At 36.4% G+C, this 13861-nt stretch overlaps 1 protein-coding gene across 1 annotated transcript; it reads left to right on the forward strand.

Annotated features, from left to right (window-relative positions):
- The first annotated feature begins 587 nt into the window (after positions 1–587).
- On the forward strand, positions 588–8626 carry LOC104612411 (uncharacterized). The gene is made up of 6 exons (XM_010279810.3): positions 588–1101; positions 2004–2169; positions 3272–3448; positions 3571–3654; positions 7678–7759; positions 7868–8626. The coding sequence occupies exons 1-6, from the start codon at positions 728–730 to the stop codon at positions 8299–8301; spliced, it is 1317 nt and encodes a 438-aa protein (XP_010278112.1). The 5' UTR covers positions 588–727; the 3' UTR covers positions 8302–8626.
- Positions 8627–13861: the final 5235 nt, after the last annotated feature.

Genomic DNA, 13861 nt, shown 5'->3' on the forward strand with positions numbered 1-13861 from the left:
AATTTTATTTGTATTAGTACAAATGCATGAAATACAAATGAAAAAAAAATGCAAATTCTTTTTTAATTTTATTTTATTTTGCTTCATGTGTTCGTTTGCACTGTATCGAACAAAATAAGCTAAAATTTAAATTAAAAATAAGTGAAAATTTACATTCAAATCATTTGCACGGTTATAATTTTGCATTCAAGCAAATTTATTTACATTGCAACCAAACACGTGGCAATCTGTAATTTACCTTATCATAGTAGTACACAAAAGGACGTGCATGAAAGGACCCACTAATCTACGAACACGTGGTGAATGACACCTATGCTCATGCTCAACCATGCGGAGACTACGAAAAGAAATGCCCGGACTTTATGGTCCCCACATAAATGCCAGTTGCCACGTTGTGATCTCTGGTCTCTTCTTGTCTTGGGTAAAACCGGTGGGGTAATCACTGCATGGTAGAACATGGGACCCACGTCTACATGTATGACGTGGCATATGGTGATTGGACCACAATTACTTTCTTTTGGTGAAAATTGATCCACAAATTAATCAATTATTAATTAACCCAGCTTTAAACCATAAAAAGTTACAGACATCTCGCGCTCCCTGCCTCTCTCTCTCTCTCTCTCTCTCTCTCGTATGTAAGTCCCTTTCTCCTGGATCTCTCTTCGTCTCTCTATACGGTGAGTGATCCATGTAGTAGGGTTTCTAATTGGACTACAGATCACGAAAAATGGAAGGAATTTATGGAGATTTCATGGATTTCATAAGGAAACCGGTTATCGTAGAAACATTAGTCGACATTTTGCTCTGTGCAGTACCTATTTGGGTGGCGGTGATGATCGGTTTAGTTATCGGTTGGTCATGGAGGCCCCGGTGGACTGGTCTCGTCTTCTTGGGCCTTCGTAGCAAGTTCCGGTTCATTTGGACAGCTCCGCTGGAGTTCGGAGCCCGTCGGCTTTGGCTTGCTTTTACCGCGCTTTCTGCATTCTCTGTTGGTCGCAAGCTTTGGTCGAATTTTAGAGGAAAAGGCGACGAACCGCCGGTTTCGGAGTCGGTATTGGCAGCTTTGACGCAGTTGGTGGAACGGACCGGCAGTGGTTTCGAGTGAGTTTTTGTTCTTTTCCCTCTTCGGCTTTTCTTGACGTATTTATGATTATAAACTTATCTTTTGTCGAACTTTATTCCCGTTATTATCATTTTATTGATTTCCGGTGTGTCTGGGTGAACTTTATGGAGTCAGTACCTAACACATCAATCGGGAAAACTCTTCAGTCATTTAATCAATGCTTAAAAAGAGTGTTTACATGGGTTTATATAGAGGAAGAGGATGCAAACATATTACTTGACATTTGCAATATATATTTTTTTGATAAGTTTGACATTTAAAATACATTTATTTCCCTAAACAATAAAACTTAAAGAAGAAATACTTGATAAGAAAATGTTTCATGTATAGAAGACCAAGACGACAGTGAGCACGCCATTCTATTGGTTCTTAGTTCACGAAGTGTTTCAAGGAGCCATCTTTTGATACCTTTGTTTTTGGATTATGGCTATTTGTTTGTAAGTCATAGTTGGTAACCTACGATTTCCATAAAGAGGGGATATGACTCTCCATTTCCTAAAATCTTGGACACAGATACGGGTACGGGTGCTCCATGTAATCTGCTATTTATATCCAGTTTTTGAGGTTCTCAAGCATGTCTTGTGAAATTTAATTAAATTCCTAAGATATACAGATTTTTTTAATAATATAGTTTGTTAAAACATTGCCATTTTGAATACTTTATTAATGATATAAAGTGACACCTAGAAGTATGCAGTATCCGGTATTTTCCAACACTGGTATGCCAGGTTTATTCAGGTATAGGTATCGTAGTTATAATAAAACCTCTATGATTGCACAATTCCATTGTAAAAATCTTAGTGTGTACATGGGTGCTAACTTTTGTAGTATTTTGCTATATTGTCAATGAAAAGATCCTTTGTCTCCATCTTTTCTGCAGCTTTAGTGGCATAACTTCAGGGGCAGAGCAGGACATGGTCTCTGAAAAGGATTTAGAACACCTATTGTATCTTCTTGAGGGGAGGGTGGGGGACACATCATGGCAAAGTATGATGGAACGCTTCACTCCAAATATTGCATATCAAGCTTGGCATTATGAGCCTGAGGTAGATATTGCATTTTAGATTGGATAAACCTTTCTTTATCTTTTGGATGCTGCAAGATTTCACCTGCATTCCTATTTCTTTTAAACAATGGTCTATGTGGTAGTCTATAATTCTATATTGTATTTTCTTTGTTATGCATCAAATAGTGTTGTTTTCTATCTTCTTTTTTTCTTTATTTGTCTTAATTAATTTTTATTACCATGGACAGAGGATTTCACCTTTATAGTACATATTTAATTAATACAGTGTTGTAATATGTTTGCACAAATGTGCAAAAGAAAAGGAGCCAGGATGTATTCATTACTGAATATGCTATTCTATTGAGACTGCTGCAGTCTTTGGAAAGTTTCCTTGGTTCATTATAGTTTATTATATACCCATCATCTTAAAATATGTATAGATATTTAATCATTTAATTGAGAATTTTTTTGAGAGACTTCCATTTGTTAGCTCTAATACTATAAAAAACATCTTGTTTTGAATGGTAACTAGTCAGAAGTTTATTAATAAGAATATGAAATCATAAGATTTGATATTCTTATTAAAAATAATACAGATCCTTCTCACAGGAAGAATCATGAGAGCTAGCTCCACTGATACTCTTCCCCAAACTACATGACTTCCAAAAGAGAAGAAATTAAGCAAAAGTAGTACACTAATCTGGGGGGGGGGGAACCCAGAATAGTGTTCGAGAAGTGTCTTACATGTTCTTTCCCATGCTAATGAACCAACAAGAGAATTTGCTCTGTAGAACCCAATTTAATGATGCATGTAATCTCATAACCAAGGATATGAATTCCCTCATAAAGTGTCTTAACAACTACAGACTAGGACCCACAATCCTTATCCATCCTATGACTTAATTTCCCTCCACCTGCAAATGTGTGTTCCCCAAATGTGCATCCCAACTAGATTTTCCTAAGTTAGAAAGGTTGTAACCATTGAAGTTCAACTTTATGAAGCTCAGTAATGGTGGAGAATAAACTTGAAACTTGGTACTTTCTGTTGTTGCAATACAGCATCAACTTTTCAAGTTGTCATTGTATTTCTGTTAGTCTTCCATTGTCTTGACTAGCATTTGAAACTGCCTCTTGTTTACCAGACAGGCCCAACCATTTACCGTAGCAGAATTGTTTTTGAGGATGCAACTCCTGAGCTTGTTAGAGATTTCTTCTGGGATGATGAATTTCGACCTAAATGGGATCCCATGCTTGCATGCTTCAAGGTGTTGGAGGAATACCCTCATGAAGGGAAAATGATTGTCCAATGGGTGAAAAAGGTTTATGAAAAATTACAATTTGTGAATTTGCATAATTGGTGATGGTCTTTTCTTTTGTTTCTGTTGTCTTGTCTCTACAGTATTCTGATTGATATCTTGGCCTGGTTATCTGTGATTTTCAGTTCCCATTTTTCTGCAGTGATCGAGAGTATATCATTGGTCGACAAATATGGGAGTCTGGAAAGACATATTATTGTGTGACAAAGGTGAGACAACTATTTCTTTAATTGAACTCTTCATTCTGCTGATGACTTCTTATTCTCTAGTTATTTAAGTTCATCAATATGCCTTAGGTGTTATGTATTTTTCCTTGGGTAACAACTTGTATTTTTTTTTTGACATCTTAACTGTGAAAAGTAGCTTGACAAAATATTTCATTCATGCTCAGGAAATGAGGCAATATATATATATATACCATGGGCCTCAAAAAACACCCAGGATATGTATAAGACTAGTCATAATTCTGTCAGCGAGCTTTTTGTTTTTTGTTTTATCAGTAATTTTTCTAGCAAGCTATTAACACAAAAACAAGGTGTCTGTCAAAAATTCTGAAGTCCTTCTGAACTGATAACCAAGAACATATCTTACCTTTAATTCTCCTACCGCTTTGTGCTCATCAACAAACACATTCTGGAAAATGTGATCGTTCCTCCCCCCCCCCCCATACACACCAAAACACAGCCGAAGGCACCAACTTCCAGACAGTTTTTCCCCTCTTGCTTAAACCCCCAAGATGGCAGCTTTGCATAAGTTAGAAAATAGACAAAGGATAACATCCCATCCAGCCAAAATTTCAAGTACAGTGCACCAGAGCTAGACTGTAAAGGGGCAATGCGGAAATAAGTGATTTGCTGTCCCCTTATTCCCTGAGAATAGAACAGTATACATTGTCTAAAGGCATCCCCCTACTCTGCAGCTTGTCCTTAGTCAAATACTTTGATGGGAATCAGTCCAGGCCTTACCTGTAGGAAGAAGGCCAACAAACAGGTTCTGATTTGGCATGGGGAAGATTCTTGGGAATTGGACTGATCTGGTCAGGGTCATTTTTGTCATTTTGAGTAGTCCCATGTGGGCCTGGCCCATGGTATCTTGTTTTTTTCTAGTTTATTAGGGTTTATCTTTGAATTTTCAGTTTAGGCTCAGTTTGGAAGGAGTACAAATGCAAATTTGTACAGTACAAATACAAGTAAAATAATACAAAATACAAGGTTTTGCACTCTACATATTTGCATTTCTACTCCTTCCAAACTGAGCCTTAATTGCATTAGTAGGTGGAAAGTTACTGATTTTTTTGATGCACAAGATAGGGAGTGACATTTTGGTAATTACGACGAACAGTGGCCACACAAGTCACTTTCTTTAAATTGATGTATTTTCTTCCTTTTGAAGCTAATGAAGATTTCTCTAGAGCTCTTTTGCAAGTTTGCTGTATTGAGTGATTCCTATAAACCCTAGATGATTCTAGGTCCCTTGTAGTGATTCCTTGGGATTTCTTTCTCTTTTCTCTCTCTACCCTTTATCTTCTCTCTATATTTCTCTTTCTCAGATTACAACTCATTCTGTAGTAGCCTGTCAAGCTCTATCTGTAGATATTGAGGGCTGGAGTAGGGGAGATTCTAGCTTGTGTCAGCTTATTCTAGCGCTGCTGCATGCCTGCATCACACTTCTCCAAAACTGCTGCCAACAAGAATATTTTAATTTTTGAAGAAGCAGCATGATATTTGATAGGAGAGAAAATAGTTGAATTAATTTTTTTTGAAAACTATTTCCCCAGGGCTTTTTCATGCTAGTGGGTGTTTTTTCAAAGTGGTAATGCCTTTTTTGCTTGTAGCAGTTGTTGCACGGGCTCATTGTATAGACTTGTCCTCCTAATTGGGAGTTGGGTGTATGCCATTTTTTCTTTATCTTAATATATAGTATTTGTTTCCGATCCAAAAAAGAGAAGAGAGAAAAAAGGAAAAATGTTGCTTGAACTAGGGTGAAATCCTTTCCACAGATTACTAGCAGCATAGAGATTGTCTTTAAATATTGAAAGTTTCAAGAGAAGTTTGGAAATGGCATAAAATTATCTGGTTTAAAGGTATCATTAGAGCCAGGAAGGTTGGGGGGGGGGGTGGAAGTCCTGAAATTTAAGAGATCGTAAATTATATATAATTAGTGATTGTAAAATAGTTCAAAAAATAACCAGTCCATTGACTCGTAATAATATCTATATAAAATTACAAATGTGGTTTCAAGAAAAGGAGAGAAACCTTGCTGAAGTAAAGGAGTGTATAATAATGACAAGGACAATCTTCTGGTTGAAAACTTCAGACTTGTTCATGAATTTTTCTTATGATGATTTAAGGAGAAATTAGGCAGTAGTGGCATCCACAGACTCCACGAAGAATAGACTACAAGCAGAAAGGAAACCCCCTCCAGAAAGAATGGTTAAACTGAACTTGATAGAAGCAGTCAAGGTAATCCAGGGCCCTTTGGTATAGGAGGAATCCTGAGAGATAAAGGACAGCAACATCCTATCTTTGTTCTCAGGACAAGTGAGAGTTGGAGACTCTACAAGGGCTGAGATATTAGCAGTGGTGCAAGGTATACAGGTTGCTAACCAACTTGGAGTTGAGAACTTGATAGTTGAGGGGGACTCCAAGGTGATAGTGGGATGGCTGTCAATTCCAAAAATAGTCTTTTGGGGTTACAGGGATCTTTAGAAAAAAGTTAATTGGCTGACAAGGAATATGGCAATTAGTTTTTAGTGGGTCTGCAGAACGGCAAATGCTATGGCTGATTCATTGGCTAAACAAGGGGTGATCTTTTTTGGGCTACCTTATAATTGTAATTTCAGGCTAGAGTGTGCTTTATTCTCAGTGCTCAGCTCTAAGGGGAGGTAACATCTCGTGTCTCCTCTTAGGCTGATTGTACACTTCTTCTATGCTTAATAAAAGACCAATCATCATTTATAAAAAAAAAAATTACAAATGTGGTTTCAGTCAAAATATTAGTTTCAGGTTTCAGATGAAATTTAGTAAGCTCGAAATGTAAATTCTTAGGTTTAATTGATATCGTCATTACCCGATGTTTGTCCCAGCTATCTGGGGTCTTGGGTGTGGTATCACCCTAGCTATTGGCATTTTTATGATATTGTCATTCACCCAAAATATTGTCAAATGGAATACTTCGACAGAATTATTGCCAACATTTTTATCAAGGTTATTTAATTCTAGAAACTTCTTTGGTTGATAGTAGGAGATCTTTTCTTATGGAAATCTTCTGGGAAATATTAGCTAATTGCTGGAAACCGCCTACCTTGCTTCAAGTATGGTAACTGGATCAGATGATATTGAACTTGTTGCCTTTTAGTAGGCAGTAAGGTAAGCTTAAGAAAATAGGAATTGGGATGGGCAAAGCTTCAGTTGGATGATGACTTTCAAGCAAAGAATGAAGGTTTTTCCAGAAACAATTGAAGAATTGTTGATACTAATTTAAAATTGGACAACTTTCTTTGAAATGTTCCAGCGCTTTTCTGCTCTTCAGAACAGAGAAGCAAATGAAGGATTTATTTGAAACATAACCTAACTCTGGGTCTCCGAGCGTTCTCATCATACCCTTGCCACTTCTTTGCTGAGGCGAAGGCCATATGTTGGTCAGAAGAAGCTTTAGGCTGTGTTTCGTTGCAGTGCAATTTTATTTGCACTAGTACAAATGCATGGGAGTGCAAATGTAAAAAAATGCAAATTCTTGTTTAATTTTGTTTTGGATTTTACTTTATTCTGCTTCATGTCTTAATTTACTTTATTTGTACTGTAATCAAATAAAATAAGTTAACACTTGAAACAAAAATAGGCCAGAATTTATACTCAAATCATTTGCACTGCCATGGTTTTGCATCAGTGCAAATTTATTTGCATTGCAGCCAAACACAACCTTAAGAAATGGAAATTTCCATGTAAGTGGTAAGCAGTGGTACTATTCTCTAGAAGCACTGCAATTTCTGATTTTCACATTTCTCCGCATCTGCCATATATATATGAGCTATGAGCATTGACACCTTGAATGTTCATACATATTTTTTTCACCATAATACATGCAATTAAGTGTAGCTGTTGAAGTATCAAAATCCATTTTCTAGTACTATTTTACTAAGAGGCTAAAAATAAGTTTCACCATTAATGTTGCGACAAAGAATGTCTCTGTGCATGTGGTTAGCTGGTAACTATTTACAACAATATTTGCAGGGTGTTCCATATCCAGGCTTAGAAAAGCGCAATAAGCCCAAGCGAGTGGAGCTTTATTTCTCAAGTTGGATAATCAAGGCAGGTAAACATTATTACTCAGCGTTTGATGTTTGCCACAACCCACAATATATTAGACTCTAAAGATGCTTCATGAATCATGATTGGTTTCCTTCTTGAGTTAAAAATGCAGTGGAATCTCGTAAGGGAGATGGACAGTTATCTGCATGTGAGGTGATACTAGTACATTACGAAGACATGGGAATCCCCAAGGACGTCGCAAAACTGGGTGTCCGCCATGGGATGCGAGGAGCTGTCAAGAAATTACACTCCGGCATGAGATCATACCAGCTTGCCAGGAAATCTGGGGCACCGCTGTCTAGATGTGCCCAGATGGCACAGATCACCACCAAGATTCCTGTTGATGACAGCACTGATTCTGTTGAGTCATTATCTGTTGAACAAGAAAAGGATCAAACGATGGATTTTCAGCGCAAGGTGGATCTTGGTTTTGACTGGAAATGGGTGCTTATAGGTGGTAGTGTGGCTTTGCTATGTGGACTCCGGACAGGTGTGATCGGGAAAGCCTTGTTATTTGGAGCAGCTCGGAAGCTTGCACGGAAGTGAGTCCCCCTTGTAGCTCTCTATTGACTGCTGTGCGCGACATTGGATGCTGCCATTCTTCATCTTGATGAGTGACCAACTGGTTGGGTTATGCAAAAATGAATCGAATTCTTGTGATGTTATGGTAAGCGTTTTGGGTGTTTGAAGGGTCCAGATAGGTTCACCTGTCGAAGACTCGATGTTGGTACGCAGCAAGCAAATAGGAAGAAGGACAAGTATACCAAGTTGTCTTGATTCGGCATGTAGTACAAGATTAATAAGAAAGGGGATGGTCTCCATTAATTTACTTTTAATTTTAAAATAGGAAAAAAAAATCTCCTTTTTCTTACTTACTCGTGTAGTCAACGATCGAATTCCGAAGTATCAACACAATACCACCTATTTAGGTCCCTTTTGGGATGAGATGACGCCAAATCATAGGGTAGTTTTCTAGGTACCATAATTATATTTTTTTAATAATTATTTGTATTTTTATAAGAAAAGTATAAATTTTATATTAAAGTATAAACAATCAACATATTTATAAAAAGAAAAGGAAGAAGGAACATAAAATTCAAAAAATATAGGGGCTGAATCTTTATTTTTGTTATAGGAAAAGAAGAAAATAAAATGTATTAGTAGAAGAAGAAGAAGAAGAATATATGGAAAAGGAAAAAGTGCTGATTAGATAAAATTTTAAATTCTTCCTTACTTATTGGTTTAGGTTTTTAAGTCTTTGAGGGTTAGATACAGCATTTAGCAATGCTTGTGTTGATTAAACCCTAATAAATAAGAAAATAATAAAAAGAAATTAGTATATAAACACATAAAATGATTATTTTAGTTTAATAATGTCTATTTTATAATTATAATCTCAAAAAAGAACGAATAAAAATGTATTTTATAGTAGGAAGTAGAAAACTGTTTGGCGATTAGACGAGGTGAGCCTCAAAGAGCGCCTTGTTGCCCAGGCACCTGCCTAGGCGTCACTTAACAACTATATATAGCTCTTACGGGGACAAAGATGAATAATCAATACCAAAAAAAAGACTGACAGGTGTTTTTTTTTTATTTTTTTGTATCATTGAGACCAAGCTCTGCCTTGCCATTGACCGTTCAAACTGTCAATTGGTGTTTTTTTGGATGCATTGTATGTCCATTGAGTTTGTGCTTTTGAAATTGGGAAAAAAATGTTGCAGGCATGAAATGCGATGCAACATTATTTATTTTATTATATATCAGTTCCACCTAGACGAAATTGAAATACAACAATGGAAATACCATTCTCTAAAGTTGAGTTTCATATAACCAAGACAAGAAAAAGTATAAAACAGTTGATGAATGTACCATACAAGATGCAAGTATAATCACTTATGTGGTGCTGATGTATCATTGAAATAGAATCACAATAGATACACGACACCATGATGCCAAACACCCACTTGGTCAAAACCTATCTTATCAAAATTTATGAAGGCTATATCTTCATGTTTGATTGTTCAGAGTGATATTTTTTTTTTATTTTGGGTTTTTTTTGTTGTCTATGTATATTTTTGTCAAAAAGAGTTAAAAATAAAAATTGAAAATATAATTGTGCATTTTTATTTTGGACTCAAATCCCATTTTTAGCTTTTTATTTATAAATTAGAATTTAATTTTATATCATTGTAATTTAAATTTTCGATTGTTTTGGGACAAAGATCCCCCCCCTCCCCGGGGAACTTCTAGATTCCAACATTTTAGCCACCCTGATTTGGATATTATGTCAATTAATTTGGTTAAAAATTCATAAAATTTGGCAACATTTTGTCCTAAGTTTTTTCTAAAATCCTAATTTTCAAGGGGCATTCTTTGGAAAGTTTATTTTTCTGTACCCATCTCCTTTGTGGATAAACAATTTTCCCACATGGGAGTTGCCAATACTTGAATGGGACAAAAATACCCCTTTAAATAATAGATTTTTATGACTAAAATGATCATTGCCTTATTTACTTGGAAAAAAAATAGGTAAATGTAATTACTTAGATATTCCCAAAAAAAACTTACCCAAATAAATTTACCCGAGTAAACTTGTTGAAAAGCGTTTGACCTTCAGTATTACATACTTATGTCAATTTCTTTCAACCAAGTTCACATTGAAACTAACGGTGGCTTAATTGGTAAAGCCACTTTACTTACTGGTAGGGGTGGATTCGAGTTGAGCCGAGCCAAACCGAATAGTACCAAGTTCGAGCTTGGCTCGAGCTCGGCTCGGCTCATTTTATATTTTATAAAAATAAAAATTATATATACATTTTTTTTATATTTAAAAAATTAAGAATTATAATATTTTTATTTTAAATATATAAATATATATATTCGAGTTGGCTCACGAGCCGAGCTCTAGTAGGCTCGAATTCAGCTTGTTTAATAATCGAGCCATTGAATTGAGCTCGAACTCGAACTCAAACTCGACTAAAACCGAGCCGAACTGAGCTTTTCACTAGCTGAATTCAAGCAGCTCGTGAAAAGCTCAGCTCGTTGCCACCCTTACTTACTGGTAATAGAGACTAAATGAAATTCAATTGCCACTTGCCACTTGCCACTAGTGTAGTGTTGGGGGTATGTGAAGGAGCCATCACAATATGGTGTATCACTTGCTACTAACCAATCATGTGTGCCGTTGTACTGTGCGTGAATAGAAGATCCAAGTCATTGTGTGGCTAGAGCTGTAATGTGGGCAATGCTGGCCCACTTTTTTGGGCCACCTACAGTGTAGCAGGCCATGCCCTTCTGGGCTCGGGCTTATAGTGGGTTGGCGCGGATCTCTTTTTTTTTTTTTTAAGAAAAATTGAAAAAATAATAAAATATTAACAAAGTAACAAGATAGACAAACAGCTTGAAAACAAATCTTAAAATTTATTCCATATAATTTCTCATACATGAAATTGAAAAATGTTACAATGAAACAAAATTGAAAATAAGGTTTTTAAAACTGGACCAAACAAGGAATCATTATGGGGTGCGGTTCCCGGATTGAATGGTCCAACTGTCAAGTCCAGATGGTCGGCCTTCTCTAACAAAAAATAAAAAATAAAAAAAACCAAAAAAATGGCCAAAAATCATTCTTGGGTTGAACGGTTTGACAGTTCGATTGCCTGTGTCAGCGGTTCACTGAACAAATCAACGGTTTTTATCCAAATAACGGTTTTGGAATAAAACAAAACCAATCAGATGACCAATTCCCAGTTTTTCAGTCCAGTTTTCAAACAGAACCGGTCAGGTGACCAAATCAACGGTTTTCACTTTTTATGGTCAACGACTTCGTCTTAAAACAAGGTTCGGAGCGGACTACATTGGTGTTGTTCAGTCCTCAACTGCTTATTCATTCCTCAACAGCAGTTATTGCACAATACGAGCTCACATCGTCTACATCAACGTTGTAGAAAATTTTCTGCAACCGCGAATGAAAAAGGGCCACATCACTCTTCCTTATTTAATCACAATTTCACGGGAGCCCAGACCATTAACTAGGGGTGATCATTTCAGCCTGGCCCGCACAAGCCCAGCCTGGAAATTCCGGGCTTGAGCCTTGGTTTTGTGTTTAAGTTCGGCTCAGGCCTGCAAAATTTAGGGCCAGGCTTGGGCTTAATACTTCAAGCCCGGCCCGATTCGCATATATTTAAACTTACACATTTTGTCTATAATGTATATATGTTATTTTACATTTTATTATATATTTTATATATAAATATTATAACATGACATGTATAATTTATATTATATAATGTATAAAATAAGTTTATATTCATGTTATGTCATTTAATATATAGATATGTAATGTTTTATATATGAGTGACATTGGCCTAGAATTAGGCCTGGCCCTGCCCATGATCACCCCTACCGTTAACCGGAGTCTGTATTCCAAAAAATTAAAATTATTTTTAGGAAAAATTCCTAATCAATATCTTGTACTTTGGTTCGAGTGACAATTTGGTCCCTGAACTTTAAAATTCAACAATCCAGTACCTGAACTTTTGAAACACGACAATCTAGTACCTGTCCATGTGACCTCATGCAATTTAAGACTTTTGAAACTGTCAGAATTACCCTTGAAAATAAAACACATTATTCATCATCTTCTTCCTCAAGAAGGTGAAACAAAGTCCAAGCTCTCTGTCACAAACACTTGCAACGATTTTGCCTTTTTCGCAAAGTCGTTGCCAAGAACAAAAATTTCAGGTTTTATACAACTTATTTTTATTTCTTTAACTTAACACAGTAATATTTTATTCCTATAGGTAAAAGAGAGGAGAAGAAATGAAAGCTTTATCTTGATACTTGAGAGAGAGAGATCAGTGATGGTGGCTGAAGACTTTTTTGTTTTTCTGTTTTTTGGATAAGATAATTACAGTAGTTAAAGGAAAACATTTCTCCTAGAAATTGCTTTGGTTTTGGTCTGAAGATGATGGAATATTCAGAAGAGAAGAAAGACAAAAGTATTGTCGTAGGGATGAAAAATTTGACTTGATTCTGATTTTAGTGGATGATTGATAAAGAAAATTAGATAACACTTGAAGGGCATTTGTGTATTTTTACATGCCATTTAACGGCTGATTTTGTCACTTGAGCCAAATTACAGGGTACTTGGTCAGGAATTTTCCCTTATTTTTATCCAGCCTTGCCTCCCTGCTTCTCTTAGAATAGTTCTCTTTCCCTTCGTTCTGCTTCAACCCAATATTTCGTTCTCTTTTTCTAATGATATGTATATTTTCAACCACCGTGTTGAATGCCTTGTACAGAAGAGGAACGATGAGTTCAGGGAACTCTAGAAAGTTGTTAGAGAATTGGACCCTTAATGGGGAACGAGGAACTTGGGAAAAAGTTTAATTGACTCCTTAAGTAATAAATAAATCGGTGACAATTAATAAAGAGGGCCTTTGTACCAAACTGCAGGTCATGTAAAAGATAGGAGGATGGTCTTTCTATTTTTTTTTGGCCGACTTAGAATTTCTTTTATGAAACCAGAAGATACGGAGGTGGGTGAGAGATGGTGAAGAAAGACGAACTCGGAGGGACAGTTAAGGTGAATGTCGTAAAACTGAAGAGAGAACATTGAGGCATCATTGGTGATAGTACCATTTTGGTTTTTGGGTGGTGACAATGGTGGTTGAAGGAGAAGGAAGGAGGGTGGAGAGAAGCATGGGAGAGAAAATAAAGGGAAAATTTTTAATTATTATTTTGTATTTTGGGTCTCTTTGGTCCTTAAACTTTAAAATGCGATAATTCAGTACTTGAATTTTTAAAATGTGTCAATTTAGTATCTACTATTAATCAACTGTTAATCAACCATTAAGTGATATTTAAAAAGGCATAAATGCCTAGGGATGGCAATTTTCCCCGTCCTCGGCGGGTACTCGGGCTCCCCAACCCGATGGGGTTGGGTATGGGGAGTGCTTTGGTGGGGTCAAGGTTGGGGTCGAAGTCGGGGTCAGGGATGGGGCTAAAGCTGAATCCCCGATTGGGTTTGGGGACGGGGATAGGAAATGCAATCCCCGCCCCGCCCGGCCCCAATTAATATATATATATATATATATTATAATAT

This window comes from Nelumbo nucifera, chromosome 1 (genome assembly GCF_055504915.1).
Source record: "Nelumbo nucifera cultivar China Antique chromosome 1, China Antique-T2T, whole genome shotgun sequence".
In the NCBI taxonomy this organism is placed as follows: Eukaryota; Viridiplantae; Streptophyta; class Magnoliopsida; order Proteales; family Nelumbonaceae; genus Nelumbo; species Nelumbo nucifera.